Genomic DNA, 16,293 nt, shown 5'->3' with positions numbered 1-16,293 from the left:
TAAACATTATTCATACCGATATCAATATTTCTGGATATAATAACTGATTATACTTTTCTACCCTCTTTGAGTGTGGGCATGTCTGTATGATTTGCTTTAGATGATGAAAATGAGCAAAAGTGATTCATGTCACTTCTAGGCAGAAGCATGTAGTAGCTGGTATGTGATTGTCATGCCCTCTCGCCTTGTGCAGCACGTGGAAGAGCAGTTGAGAAGGAGACACACACAACCTGGGAGCCTCTACACGGGCAGCTGTCCTTGGTCGCTCAGACCCACAGTCGGCTTTATGTGAGCAAGAAACTAAGTTTGGTTGCATCAAACCTCTGAGATTTTGGTGGTGTTTGTTCCCACAGTGTAACTTAGCCTGTTCTGACAAAGCCGTTATTCCTTAATTTACTTTTCCACTTCCTCCTCCCCCTGCTTTTCCATGGTAGCGGTCATTATATTGAGTGCTTATGTGCTAGGTACTTGGACTTTTGTCTAAGTTGGCAGTTGGTTGCCAACCTGAAGGTTGTATCCATATTTCTCCCTACTGCACAATCCACCCTCTTTTGTGTTTTCCAGATTTAATAGCTAAGTACTATTAGTTCTGCTTCACTGTTTTAATTTTTTTTTCAGAAATCAAATTTTTCTCAAAACAGAAATCTTTTTTATTTTTATTTTTCATTTTAATTGAGGCCAGTTCATGACACGTTAGAATCCCAGACAAGAACTGAATTTCATGTAAGTATTACATCATGCCTACTACACATCAGATATTTCTTGATCTCAGAATTTCTTAAGATTAAAGAAAAAAAATCAGAGCATCACATTGCTGAGATTAATCCTAGAAAAAAGCTGGCATAGTCTAGCCATTTGTAAAGTTTTTGTTGAGTGTAGGAATTAGAGCTTGAATAACCCACTTGGAAGTAGTATCTGTTTCCAAGGTGACAATTTTTTTTTGTAGCTAAAACAGAAGGTCCCGACTTCTAGTCCCAATTTTAATGCTGTTTACTCTCTGATCTTGGGCCATTTGCTTTCTTTCCTTATCTATCAAATGAGACAATAAGAATCAGAGAGGTTAGTAACTTCCTTAACATTTTATAAGATTATTGATAATGTCAAATAAAGCTTTGGGGATTTAAAAAAAGTAAGAAAGACTTTACTTGAGATAGTGCACTATCGTGTTCATAAATCAATACCATGTTTTGGGCACAGGAATTGGGGGGCTTGACAGTAGATCCACCACATCAGATACTGGCCAATTTTTAATGAACCTCAGTAAAGGATGGTCAAGGGTAATTGTCATGAGCAGATTAACAGTTCATTCTTTCTACTGAAGTTGTGCTGACGTCTGTTTTGGAAAACCTTCCAAGAGATAAGTCATTTCTGTTTACAGTCATCGTGTTCCAGTAGCCCATCTTTTTAAGGTATGGGCTTCATGAATTGGTGCCCAAAGTCATGGCTAAGAAATTTGCAGCATTTTGCTGCATATTGTTTCTGTGTTGATTCTGACAAATATCAGAGTGAAGGAATGTAGTGGCAATTAGCTGAAAATTTGAAGAAACAGTATAATGTGTTATTTTTTGCTCCAGGGTTTCCACTCTAAAACCAATCCTGAAGGGGCTGAAATGACTTTTTGCAGGAAGGGTTTCCAGGTGAAGTCTATAAATGAATACTTCAAAATTTGACCCAGTAAAAATATCAAGATATTTAAGTGAGGTACTTCTGTTGTTATAATTTATATTACTCTTCCTTTCAGAATTAGCACAGTGATTTGATGATTTCATGTAGAAGTTTAAAGAGATGATCTGGAAGAATGCTTCCCATTTAGAAGAAACCAGGTTTGATATTCCCTAGTTTTAACAGCAGAATATCATGTGGGGCGGAGTTAATACTTTAAGTTTCAAACAGTTGATGTTTGAGACTAAGACTGGGTATGCCTAAATCATGACTCTTTGTTGCCCTTTGTTTAGATTGTTATAAAGTGATAATATTTTAGAATTGGAATAAAAATGAGGCTACTGCTACTCAGGGAGGTGATCCCCTCCCTCCCAAGGTTAGAAGCTATTTGAGGGCAGAATTAGCAACAGAAGGGTTCATTTGATAGCTTTAAAGTATTTTTTCACTTGCTCTGAGCTTCCTCTGAAAATCCTCTGGCCAGAGAACAAAAGCCCCTCCTTTTTCCATCTGTGCCCAGTGAAAAGTGTGTGAGGTCTGTGAACTCCTTAGCTGATCTGAATGCTTTGGGAGAAGAGGGGTCCAGGATTTCATTTCAGCAGAGCTGTAGTGGGAAGCACTTTCTGGAATAAGGAACCCCACCTGGCTATTTCTGAATTGTTCCGAAGTAATAAAATTGTTTCGGTGCTGGAACTACTTACTCACTGCGTTTGTGGATTTGCCTTTTGCTCTCTGTTACTTAGCCTCTGTCTCCCTTTTGTTCTGGGAGCTTTCCCCACTTTCCTGCTTTGATCCTTGCTTAGGAACATTCCCTCAGGTTTCTCTCTTTATGTAGTCCTCTCTATCACCTTTCTTAGGAGTCTTCCCACAGTTAAGAAACATACAAACATGGCTGCTCTCCGGGGTGAAGGGAGAGCCAGCACTCAAACTCCTATGAACTGACTGAATGAATGAAAGATTCAGAATCAGCAGAGGACGTTCTTTGTCTTTGATGTTCTGAAACAAAACTTTAAAAGGCCATACAAATTAGCATTAATGTCTTCCCTGCTATTAAAGAGCAGGTGACCTCTGACACAGTTTGCATGGTAAATAGTAACCCACAGTGTCCAGCCCAGGCTGTAGAGAACATGGGTGGCCCACTGATTACCTTGGTTGTCCCTTACGGTGAAGTTGGGGTTGTTAGCAGCCTCGGGAGCCAGGCTGTAGTAGAAGTGCTGGCCGCCGTGGGGATCGTCTTGGTCCACTGCACTCACTGTCTGGACCAGCTAGGGGAGGGCATGAAATCAGGGGAATCAGAGTCAACAAGAAGAGTTTCAAGGGCAGATGAGACCCCACACCCTGAAATCCAGTAGCAGATTGTTTTACCTAACTAGAAGGACATCCTGAAGCTTCCCTGGACAGTCAACTGTGCCATCACACAGCTCAGAACTGAATTTTGGTTTATTGTTGGGCCTGAATATGTTAACAGGCACAGGGTAGATGTTACCTAAACACCTTAGATGTTAGGTGTCGACATAACGTACTATTCTCTCCCCAAGGCTAGCCATTTTTAGGCAGTCTAAACAAAGACTTTGAGTAAAAGAACTGCTATGCCACAAGGTCTTGCTTGTTTCTGTTTTTTGTCCTCTCACTTCACCTTCCTTTCCTCACATTTGGGTTAATATTCTACGGTCAAATTGCTATTTTTGAGAGGCTCCTATTTAAAAATGACCAATACCTAGAATGAAGGAAGCAGATACAACATTGACTGTGTCAGGTTAATGGAAAACAAATGGAGAGGATGGGTCCCGGGGAAGTCACTCTTTGTTGGCAGGAAGGGCAGGAAGGGCAGGTAGGCAAAGTGTAGAGCACAAGACTCCCGGGGTGGGATGTACAGAACAGACTAGAGCCAGTAGCAAAGCTTGGGGTCGAGGAGAGTGAGAGGCGGGATGGCTTCCTCTTGAGCTCTTTGGCCAAAATTTTGCCTTTTCCACAACACTTTTCAAAATAGTAAGTTATCATGAAGGCTTTGAAGACCATGATGAAAAAGTTGCTAAAGAAAGCAGTGTGAAATACACAGTTGAAACATTGGCAGACAGACTTGGGGGGCCACAGAGAAGGTGTTGAAGGGATGGTCTCCTTCCTTTCTGTTTGCTCTCCTACCAACCAATAGCGCACACTCCCCCCACCCTTCTTGGGCCTGGCTCTGTAGGCGCGACACTTCTGCTGTTAGAAGCTGGCTGTTAGCAGGGTAGAAAATGGAACGTTGAAGGTCACCTGGAGGGCCGAGATGGGCTTGCTTAGTCTGACTTTCTTCACCTGTAAAGGGGGGTTGTGCTCCCTCACCAGATGCTGAAGATTATGTAACAGAGGACGAAGCTTCCTGCAAGGGGCCTGCTGGTGAACACGGTGTTGCTCAGATCCCCCCACTGAAACACTTGATGCCTTCAGCTATCAGTCTCTGGAGATTGTCTCAGTTGCTGAGAGCCACCTACCCACAGTCACCTCGTCCTTCCTCATCCTCCCACATCCAGTGGCTGCTGTGATAGCATAAAGGCCTGGCCCTCCCATCTCAACTCAGTGAAACCCTGGTTCTAGAATTCCGTGGAGCCATCCAGGGCTGTTAGTGCGTCTGCACCGCAGCTGGACTTCTTCTTTTGCCCAGTCCTGCAGAAGCTCTTCCCTTCCGCCGGTGTTGGCCCCAAGGGCATTCCTTAAAAAATATCTTAGCCCAGAGCTCCATCTCAGGATATGCCTCCTGCTGAACCCAACTGGCAGCTGGCCTCTGTTGAATCTAAAGGTCAGGGGAGTGGACTTGTAATAAAGGAGAGGGATCAGGAGAGCGCTGAAGATAAATTTGCCCCACAGTCCGGCCTGGTGTCAGTGCTGTGCACACGTGAGGGTCACCCCACTGTCCCATCCCTGCTGAGACAAATCCTGTACATTCCATCTTGCCTAGAGCTCCACTCGTGTGAAGACATGTTTCTTGATGTCTGTTATAAACAGGTGATTGTGTATAACTTGGGCAGCAATTGGAAAGTCATTTCAGGTCATCTGACCTTTGAAGTGTATATATGTATATTGGTGAGGTGGGGACCTGGGGTTGGTTACAGGGCTGTAAAGAACCGGTGAGCAAAGAGACTGCCTCTGGGCCCAGGTTAGGAGCACCAGGGCCCGTTCTCCCGCCCTCCACTCTCCCGGCAGGTCCAATTTCATCCTCAGCCCCACTTGCCATGCAAGATTCTGCTCAGCAGTGTCATGCGGCCCTGAGCCAGCACCAGGGATTTGGTCTGATTTCTTTCTGGGCTTCTTTCATGGCTGCTTGCTAAGAGTAAAACACACACGCAGAGCTCAGCAGATGCAAAGCTGACCGTGATGTCCGACAAATCTAACACAAGGAGGCCTGATTCTTCACAAACCAGACGTGTCTACTGAGCTGTGTGCTTTTGCAAATCTTCAAAACATGCCCCAGAGCCAAAATCAGAGGAGAATTTTCAGTATCTTGGGCTAAAGAAGAAATATGACAGACTGTGACAGACTTGTGCCTCATGATCTGAACTTGAATTCACAGATAAACTGTGCTTCAAAGGACTGTATAATAGACCCTTAAAAGACGTGTGCTCCACAAACAAGACAGGTGGTAACGTGCTATAAACCTGTCCTTCTCGTCTGAAGCCCTTTAAGAAAGGAAATGTTTCATTTTTGAAGGGGGAGAGAGTTTAATTTACACGCTACTATTACTCTTTAGAGTCTAGATTAAAAATAAGTCTCTTGTTATAATATAAAGTGTTATGTATTTGTCGTAACAGTCTTACATAAAACAAAATGTATATGTAGTATTTCTGTAATATACATAATTTGTTATATTAAAATATAAAAATTATTAAAATAAAGGCCCAAATCCCCTCACTCAAATCTCAGCTCCTGTAGCACAGTAACCATGGCTATTTTTGCATCCTGTCTCCCAATCTTTGTTCACATACAGATATATTTTTACATTACTGCAAGTATGTATGTGTTTTTATACCTCCTTTCTTTGCTCATAATAACATAGATCATTTCTTACACTGAAAAGTCTTCATTGTAACTTTTATTAGCTGCATAATACTTCAGGTCATTCTAGGCTAGAATATCAGTAGATACGGGAGTAAAATTATCTCAGACTTGTTGAAAAAATTTAGGTGTGCTATATAGACCATTGCACTGAGTATCAAGAATCAATGGATGAAATCATTTAGATCAGAATCACTGCAGAACACTTTTTTCCCCTCTGGGGGATGGGAGTCACTTTTTGTTTTGAGTAGAATGGTTAAGATGTGTTGAGTCAATCTTTGGTGAGTTCAGGAAGCGAATATAAGTTTTGGTTGTAGAGACAGAGTCTCTCTGCTGAAGGATGTGGGAGGTGAGGACGAGAAGTGAAAGCAGAAGCTGCATTCTAGTGAGAAACCCAAAACCTGAGTCCTTATCATTTGCACCTGAACCGCCCCCAGCCACAATCCACAGGACCATAAAATATGCTCTGGGGGAAATAAATTAGTAGGACTGTTACGTAATCTGTTGGGTCATAGGTAGAGAGGAAAGAGTCTTTAAAAAGCAGGAGCGGAAGAGGGGAGATGGCCTGTGCTGTGGGGTATGGACGAGTGGTGTGGGGCGGGCAGCAGCTGGTGCATACGCTAACACACGGCCATTCCAAGCACACTTAGGATGTTTTTCAGTTTTCAGTTACACTACTTGGGATTTAATCAACCAAATACTCATTTAAGTTTAAAAGCAGACTTTAAAAAATAGGCAAATACATCTGAAGATTATGGAACTAAAGCTATTTCAAGTAAGTAGAAATTTGTTCCTTCAGATGCTTTTCCTCTCAAATCTGACACGAGTGGTAGTAAGAAAATGAGTGTTTGAATTGAGGGAGGATTCAGAGTAGGCAGTTCTAGGTAACAGAGTGTTCTGAGAATAGGGCAGGCAGTTCCTAACAAGATACTTGTTGCCAGAAGTTAAGAAAGGGAGGTGGGAAGATCTAAAAAATAAACTTTCCCGACTGCAAGTATTTCCAAAGATTAGTGCTAAACTGAGGAAAAGAGTCTTCTTTCTTCTGATATTCATGGTCCCTCATTTCCAGGATCCAGGGCACATGTTATTACATTTGGTTCTATACAGTTCAGTTACAAGGTGGGTGACTGCCTTGATTCACAGATGGGTAAGCCACCTTGATTCACAACCTCATTTAGATCATAAAATGTAGTAGAAGCTCCAAGTAGTTTCCTTAACAAATAAACCATTGCAACATGATGTACAGAAGCTGGGAACTCTGTTTTGTAAGCTTAGTTTCTGGAGTCTGAGGTACTTTGATGGCAAATTTTGTTATCTGTAACAGTCATTTCCACATGTTGGGGGCTAACCAAGGTGCACGCCTCACAGGCAGCCTTACCTGTCCCGCTTTGGCGTTCTCACAGACAAAAGCTTCATAGAATCGGGGGAACTCTGGGGCATTGTCATTCACATCTAAGACTTTGATTGTGACAGAAACACTTCCAACCTGGGAAGGATTGTCTAAAGAGAGCACAAACAAAACAAAACAAAACAAAACAACAACGACAAGGTAAAGAGGGTTCATTATTGCAAGAAAACAGCTCTTTTGTTGAAATAGGTATTTACCTTTTCAGCCTGGTTTTTAAAGGAATGGATGAAGTACATGGAGATAGCAACACAAGGATGGCAGGGCTGCCTGTTAAGAATGTGGTAGGAACACATGCTTGGGCAGAGCAAGGCGTGTGTTGGAGAGTGTGTGTAATATCAGGAGGGTGAGATGAGGGGTGAGGCTTGCGGGGAGCAGTTATCACAAATTGGACCTTAGAAAGAGGTTTTGAATCTCACTTGGCTCATTCTTCAGGTTCTAGAATTAAAGGCAGGTCAGTTCTGTATTCTGGGCTTGAAGCAGCCTGTTTCTAATCAGATGCGTACTGTGTAGCATTGCTTGACTTTATTCCTGTGTAATACAGGTTTCCCCTACTTTTTCAAAGTTCCCTTTACACCATTTGCTTTTAGGAAAGACCCACATTAGTACTTGTTTTTGCTAACCAAAAGAAATCCAAAGAGGATTTTCACTTTTATGGGAAAAGGCGAAAAGCGAAAATAGCATTCAGGGTTTGTGTAGCAGTGAGCCGTTACAGAGGCGGCGCACGCCCTGAGCTGTGAGTGGCGTCCACAAGCTCCTTCCCTAGGAACTGCGCTTAGCATCAAGCTGCCGTATCTTTGAACTGTGTCTGAGCATCTGTGCTTTTTATTTTGTGCATCCACTGGCAAGATGAGTCCTAAGATAGTTCCTTCTTTGCTTTTCACCATTTTGGCTTACAAAACATTTCATAGGTATGCTCTGCTTTTGGATAGCAGGAACAACCTGTAATCAGTTCTTTGAATTACTGTGTTTTAGAAGGTTTCATGTTATTCATGGGATTGCAGATAACACTGCACATTCATTTCTGCTTATGGACTAGGGAGATATTAGAGGATCAAACATACACCAAATCTATATCTTGGGCTCGAGCAGGAGAAGTTACTCATAGTCACTCACGGGGAAATGTGTTCTTTTGGTCTGTCTTTTGCTTGGTATTACCACACAAAGATAATTTCACAGCCCCAGTAGTGCCCCTCCTGTCTTCTTCTGTTTTGGCCACCGTCCCAAGAAGACAAAATAGAAATTATAAGGCCCAGAAATTAAGCTTAGTAAATAATTTTAAACCTCAGATTGCCTCATTCTTCTGGTTCATTCTTTTTCTTTTTTTCCTCTCTTAAGAATATCTGTACTCTACTGTGTTTTCCCTCCAAATATTTCTATTGCTTGGTTACCGTAAGGGCTGACATATTTAATTTGTTTTCATTATAACTGTGATGGTACTTGTTTATACAAGGGATAATGAGAAATCCAGAAAAACATAAGAAAAAATATCATCCAAAGTCCTACCACCAGAGACATCCATTATATGATAAGTGTAATATTACATGTGTCCAAACTCTCTTAACACACACACACAAACACACACAGCAGTTAAGCTAAATACAAAAGTTGGATTTAGAACTGTAATATTTTGCGGCAAGATTATCCTGTGTCATTGAAATAAGCTTTGAAAGCATGAGTATTAATATCAACATGATATTCCCATTTTACTGTATGGCTGTACCATAATTTATTTGGGAAACTCCTATTATTAGACATTTAGGTAATTCCTCCCTTTTCCCATATTTTAAAATAACAATGTGGCAGACATTTGGGTACATAAATCTTTGTTAATATTTATGATTATTTCCTTAAGATAATTATTAGAAGTAGAATTCTTGAGAAAAAATATAGGGATATGTTGGAGAATCTTAATACAAAAGATTAATTACCACATTTGCCTCCTGAATGGCTGTACATACGTCTGCCAGTACATTAGGGATTGCCTTTTCCTTTAACCTTTGCATCAGTAAGTGTCATGAAAAAAAATGGAATGTAGTAGTATATAATCTTAATTTGTGTTATGTTTACAATAAATACGTTAATCTAGTTTTTATTAGTTTTAAATTACATTTTTAACTTTGTGTTAATGAATCTGCCTTTTGTTGTAAGAGGTATGTATGTGTATCAAATTCTCATATGCATTTTTGTGTATATGTGTGTATGTAATAAGAATGCTAGGTTTTAATGCTTCTTTTCATCCTGTAATAATATTTTATACTATTTGTGCATTCCTAATCTTACTAAAGATTGAAAACCTCTTATATTTCTCATGAATTATCCCTTTTCTGCGTAGAGAAGTCTAGCTCTTTGGCTTAAGGATGCTGTTTTCTGTGCCATTTTTGGATGTTTTGCTTGTTTGTTTTTATCTCTAGCACAGGACTAGATGTAGAGAAGATCTTCAATAAGTATTTGAACTAAATACTTTTATTTACTTGTGTAAAACAGGATTTCCATTTCTTCCCGTAAAGAATATAATTCTTGTTCCAACAAGCTGTAGAAACTTCTGCATTCTGTAATGCTTATATTTTGCCACTATGTGGAGACCAGTTTATTGTGTTACTTACTCATTTCCATGGCAAGGACAGTGATGTTATGCCAGGAAAACTCTTCCCTGTCAAGGGGTCTTGCAGTCATTAGGGCACCTGTTGTAATGTCAACATAGAAAAATCTTCCAGGGTCACTGCTTCTGTCAATGGAATATCTGTAAAAATAGAGGTGTAAACACATCATTTTATTTGGATAAGCATACTACAGCATATTACATGAGAGAACTGGGTGTATACCACGTGAAACATGACTAGTTCTGAATTATGGGCACTTGGAAGACTGATACTGTTTTATCATGTCCCCAAACACCGCCTCCGCTGAAAAAACCCAAAACACGCAAAAAAAACCAACAAAATATTACTGCTTTAATTTCTCACTCCTAAAATGAGTTAAAACATGGTGCCAAAGACTTAGGGCTGTTTTAAGCTATTTAAAAATCACTTTCAGCTATTTAAAGTGTAAAACTTCCCTAAGGCTCTTGGGACACTCTGAATGTCAATCCCTGTGTATCTTTGCTCAAAACAAATTTTATGCAAATAAGTTCAGAAATGCTAAATTGGAACTGGAAAAGGTATAGTTACGTGGTTCCAGTCCCTGTAATTTATATCACCTATTGAGGAGGAGAGATTTGATTCAGGTCCTTTGTAAACGTACTAATGACCAACGTGATGGCAAACACACTACTGGCATTCACTAGGTGGAGTGTCCTTATCTATGGAATATTTTTAGCAAGATGGACTAGGTCTATCTAGGTTGCTCAACGTAAATAAGCCTGGAATTTATGAATTTATGGGGCACAGCTTGCTGGAAAATGTCATGTGAGCTGTGTAATTAATGGGATATCAAAAAGCAGGTGTTCCATAACCAGAATGGCTCCCTCTGTTCTGGTAATGCACTTTGTCTGATGCTTACACCTTTCATATTCAGTGTGGACCAACATGCCTCCTTATACAGGAAGAAGGAGGATCTTTACAGGCACCTACACCTGACGGTTTCAGACCTCTCTAACGAAAGAATGCTTAGCTCACATTTTGCTGTTGTCTATATCCTTTGAATCCTTATTTACCTTGATACTGGGTAATATCAATAATTCTTGTTGAATCTGATTTGTCAGTCTGACTCTTTGTGTTATCTCACCTGAGTTATCCTACCTGGTCCGCATCTTGGGAGATTCACTAAGCGGAGGGAGACTTAGGCAACTGTATGTTTAAAAACCTCCATAAGGGGTTTTGGTATGCAGCCATGATTGAGAACCATCCTTGAGAACCTTATGTGGTCCTTGGTAATGGCTGGTAGTTACGATTGTTGCCATTTATTGAATACTTGGCATTTATCTGTAGGACGTAGGTATTAATCAACAGAAGAGGAAACTAAGAGAAGTTAAGTCACTTTCATAGTTATACAGCTAATAATAAAATTTAAAGCACATATGTGTTTATATATAAATATTGCACATATAATTATGTATAAACAATTGTATATAAATGGTTGTGTGTGTGTGTGTGTGTGTATATATATATATATATATATATATATATATATATATATATATATAAAAACTACTGTGATATATTGGGTTCAAAATTCTTTTTAAAGTTGCCAGCAATTGCAGTCTATATCTTAAAAGTTGTTGAAACTGGGAAATATTGCCATTTTGATGAAAATAAGCAGTTTCCTTAGTGCAGTTTTTCAGACTGAAATCAATAATGGTAGGTTATGACTAGTGAAGAAAGAAAATGGGATAGAATATATGTATGCCAGACTATTACTTGCACTAAGGGTACATATTGATGGTAAAACTTTGTTGCAGTATATAAAACACACACATATATAGAATATACTTGTATGTGTATTATTTAGTGAAGTGTTTTGTTTCAAGTATGCATTTTTTCCTGCAAAGATTCAGGATGATGGTTCAGAGAATTAGGAATTAAAGAGAAAAGTGACTAAAGGCTAGAGAAGTTGGAATCATTTCAGTTATAACTCTCCAAGAGTTGGGAAATTTAAAGAAGTAAAATAATGCCTCTCTGCTTCTGACCCTATTTAGTGAACACTTATTGTAGTCAGGCACTGCTCCAAACATCTTACATATGTTGATTCATTTAATCCTCACAGTAACCCTGTGAGGTATGTACTGTTATCATCCCCATTTTACAAGTGAGAAAACTGAAGCGTGGAAAGGTTAAGTCACTCGTCAAGGTTGCACGGCTGGGAATCAAACCTAGGCATGTGGAATGTGTGAGGTTGCTTAAGGAAACAAAACCTTATCTCTTTTTGAAGATAGATTATGTCATGATAACAAGCAGTTGACTATTTAATAAAGAATAAACACATGCCTACAAAGCTCATTTAAAATTAACAAGATTTTCTTTTTACTAGGTGTCATTAGTGATTTAGTTTTAAAGTTTACCAGCTATTTTAAGAGTTGAATTTATCTTAGGAAAAAAAAATACTGGTTGGCTCATGACAGTCTTTTCCTTCAGCTCCCCAAACACTGAGAAAAGCCAGCCATTCAGCCCACAGAGCCATAACCCCGATGGCAGCTCTCCAAGCTGTAGGCATAATGCCGAGGGGAGAGACAGCTATGATGAAGCGGCTTTCTGCATTCAAACCTGCAATGCCACAGCAAATGTCACAGATGGTATGGGAGACAGAGTGATGGAAATAACTAACTGACAGAACCCATGACAGGACTGCCTGGTGACACACTGGGAGGAAGCACTGCGAGCCTGCCTCCCTCATCAAGTGGAATCCCTTTCCGTTTTCCCAGGCTTCCCAGGCGGGGCCTGAATTGAGGCAATAATAGCATTCATTACTCTTGAATGGGACACTGGGCCAATTTTCAGGAGGCAGGAGAACAAATTTAAAGGTGTGGATACAGATGGAAAATGAGGAAATTGGGACACACTAGTGAACTATGGAGGTGTTTTTCCTTTCTCTAACCATAATATTCTCACCTACTATGGGCAGAATAGGGCTAACATGCACATACAAAGCTGCCTTCAGTGAACAGTAGCTGGTGCTCCTTGAGCTCCCTGCTTACTTGGCTGAGGACAATCTCTGAATTTAGGAGTGTTTTGAAAGTACGAAATCATGGACAGGCTCCCTGAATCCACACACAAATTCTAGGAAGGCACAGGAGGGCAGGCTGTTTCCATACCAGTGGAATCCTGTTTCACTTGCCAAATAGTTCAATTTCTTACTTGCTGAAAATACCTTGAGCACTTATTAAGAATTTAGGAGATCCAAACATTGTTTTTTCATGTATATATAACTAAATATGGAGACCTAGTTTTCAACTTTGCTAGTAAATGATGACCTGAACACACTGTAAACTTTCTAGGTGTGAGATTATAAAAGTCCTGATAATCTTTTTAAAAAGGTAAATGACCTTTTATCCATAGCATTTTAACTTCAGGTGATATGCTAATTTTTGGGTGATTTAATACGTCTTTTTTTTTTTTTTAGGATTATGAACCTCATTTATTTGTAATAAAAATGCAGAAGATAAATTAGATAGCCAAGTCGCGTATAACACATGCAAATTATTCTAAAAGAAAATAACTTTCATAGGAAAAATAAGGATAACATGAGCAATTTGGGAAATGATAACGTAGGAAAATAATTCCCAAATGCGTTTGTTTTTAGCCAGAGACTTGACTTTTAGGTGCTCTTTCCTTTGAGAATCCAGGACCCCCGATGTTCTACTTGGGTTCAGGGACCATTCGTTATTCCTGTGGGACAGTACAAAGAGTAGAGACTCCATATCTAGCAATATGAATTCTGTTCCTTTGCAGCCGAAATGCAGAGGAAGAATTACCTCCTGTTCTGAGGAGTGGAGTCTGCTTTACCCTGTGCCTGAGTGCTGGTCTTGTTACCTCCAGGCCTGTGACTGTTGCCTTATCCTTGCCAGTTTTTCTCTCAAGACCTATAGTGCTGTCCTCGAATAAGCCCAGGGGATCCTGTTGTGCGTCTCCTGCCTGTTCACTCTTGGCTTCCTCCTGACCAGGATCTGTTGGACTAGACACGCACTCCTTATGGACCTCCCTGGTGCTAACTGCCTGCCACGCCAGCCAACTGGTGGTTTTCGATGGCTCATCATCTGAAGCAACATTTCCTGTTAGCCAGACAGGATGCCCTCATTTTTGTGTGCCTCATTTTGCTCCATGCCAGCAGTGGATCTAGGCCTGCTGGTGTTTCTCTTTCCTTCCTAGTTATATGTTGAGATAACGACTTTAGTCCTGAATAACGCACAGCCACTCTAGGTAGGGGTTTGTGTGTATGATTCTGTGTGTGTGAATTTCCTGACTGCCTTCAGTCTCTTTTGCTTATTACTTAGTAGTGTGACTCCTGACAAAACCATATTTTCAGTGCTTATCTTGTAGGAGTCCAGAGTTAGAATCTGGAAAGATGAGGTGGAAGTATCCACTGGACATTTGATTGACCCTTTTAGAAATGGGATCTGATTTTTTTCAAGCTGTGCTTATTTTATTTCAAACATTTTCCCTCCATAAAGCTTTATTCTCTAAAGTTTTCCCCACAGTATTGTCTCTGATATGACTAGATTAATCAGAAGACCATGTATGTGTGTGTACATATATATATATATATATATTCTTGGTTCCTGAAAATAGAAACCTAGAATTGATTTCATTTATGTTGCGGTTGTTTTGAGGATAACACGGTTTCACTAACTTCTTCCCATCCTATTATACATTTAAAAAGCTTAAGGTTCAAACATCACTTCTATAAAGTTGGTATAACTCATAAAGATTAGTTGCCTTCTAAAGAACGAACATCAGAATTCAGACAAAATAATTTAAGCCATTTTAATGTCTAAAAATGTAAAATGTTTGGTAATTGGTTAGAGGAAGCAGATCTCCCCCAGCATAATCTCAGGAGAGAATCATCTTTATTAATCTGCAAAAGCACATTTTAATTAAATACAAAATAGCACCAGGTGAGGGAAGTAGCCAGCTGACAGAAAAGGCCTTTGATAAGTCAGGGTGTGTTTAAAATGTGCTATCTGCATTTAGCCCCAGATCCATTTGTGTGGCTTTCAACAATTAATGTGACAGATGGCTTCAAACAGGCTTGGAATCCTGATCTTTTGTGTCAAGCTTCAGAGGCTTGGCAGTTGCTCTGGAAGGCTGAGGTGTCAACCTGTCCACCAGCTGTTTGCACTTTGGTTCCAGAGTCAGTGGGAAATGGCTATGGTTATAAGAGCAGCTGTCCGCCCCCTTATTGAGGGGGAAGCATGTAGCCTAGAATTTTTAAGTTTAAAACACACTTTGCAATAGAAAGCCAGTCTGTATGGGATCAAAACTGTTGACAACAGTAGTGGTTTCTATGTCTGTACAGAAATAATGTGTTTGTATATGTTTTATATGTTTCTTTTTCCATTTTTTAAAAGTAAAAAGCCAAATGCTCTTAAAAATGAAAAGAATGTGCAGTGATAACCTTTATATTTACCACTATGATTCAACAATTTTTAATGTTTTGGCATCTATGTGTCTGTGTATTTGGTAATATCTGGGGATGTTTTATGTTGTTACAACTTAGGGGGTGCTACCAGCATTAAGTGGGGAGAGGCCAGAGATGCTCCTAAATATCATCCAATGCACAGGACAGCCCCACAGAAAAGAATTATCCACCCTCAAATGTCAGTAAGGCCACAATTGAGAACTAAGGGGTATATGTATTGCTGAACCAGTTGACTGAATTGTAGACATAATGATACTTTTAAATAACATGAAAAGGCTATATCATTTAAGCAGAAAGAATTTAAAGAAATAGAAGAATCTTCAGAGATGGAAGAACCAGAGAGAAAAAGTACTAGAAAACTAGATACAAGGGAAGGGAAGATTCTAGGACATAAGGAAAAGGTGGAATGTGTGGGAAAACCTGATTGAGTTGTTGGTCACATCTGGGTCCTTGGCAGAAATGATCTGTATGGTTGTTCCAATCGCCACATCTTCAGGTGCCTCCACAAAATAAAAGCCAGGTTCAAACACAGGGGGCTCATCCACGTCTTCCACACTGATGTGCACTGTGGTTGTGTCCTGAAACGGGCCTAGGTTCAGAAAACGCATCTCTAGGTGAGGATTGGCTCCCTCCACTTTTAAGGTGTAGCTTTTCTTGCTTTCAAAACTCAGGGGCTGAAAAGTAATGACAGGAAAATTGATTAGCTAGGAGCATATATGTCAGAATTTTGAAGGATGGTCAATACTGATGGCTGATGGATAGATTCCCAAATGCGTTAAAACTATGGAAAAGGGGCAAGAGGAAAAATAGGGGGAATTTTTCTTTTGTTCCATTGTTCTTGGTCTTAATGTCAGTTCCAACAACTTGGGTGACAAAGATAAGGAGGATGCTAGATGCTTCAGAGATAGTGAAGGAGGCCAGTTTGCTGAGTAAGAAAGCCACTGTACCCTGGGCAAGGCTGACTTTAACTTGTCTACTCTTTAATTGGCGTGGCCACCTTATCTTAAAAATGTTTGTTCATTTGAAAAGATGTCATGATAATTAAGAGAGAGTTTGAGTTCTGTTTCAGAATATCCATACAACTGAGGCCGAGGCTTTTCTGTTTTCATCTTTAAAAATAGAGT

General features: G+C 39.9%; 1 protein-coding gene across 1 annotated transcript in view; it reads right to left on the bottom strand.

Annotated features, from left to right (window-relative positions):
• Positions 1 to 16,293, bottom strand: part of CDH20 (cadherin 20) — a 178,677-nt gene that overhangs the window by 6,949 nt on the left and 155,435 nt on the right. The window contains exons 7-10 of the mRNA XM_074355377.1: positions 15,590 to 15,843; positions 9,703 to 9,839; positions 7,070 to 7,191; positions 2,807 to 2,924 (exon numbers count right to left, since the gene is read on the bottom strand). Of these exons, the coding sequence (XP_074211478.1) occupies positions 2,807 to 2,924; positions 7,070 to 7,191; positions 9,703 to 9,839; positions 15,590 to 15,843 (631 nt within the window). The remainder of the gene's footprint in view (positions 1 to 2,806; positions 2,925 to 7,069; positions 7,192 to 9,702; positions 9,840 to 15,589; positions 15,844 to 16,293) is intronic.

This window comes from Camelus bactrianus, chromosome 30 (assembly GCF_048773025.1).
Source record: "Camelus bactrianus isolate YW-2024 breed Bactrian camel chromosome 30, ASM4877302v1, whole genome shotgun sequence".
In the NCBI taxonomy this organism is placed as follows: domain Eukaryota; kingdom Metazoa; phylum Chordata; class Mammalia; order Artiodactyla; family Camelidae; genus Camelus; species Camelus bactrianus.
This window is presented reverse-complemented; position numbering and strand designations above follow the sequence as displayed.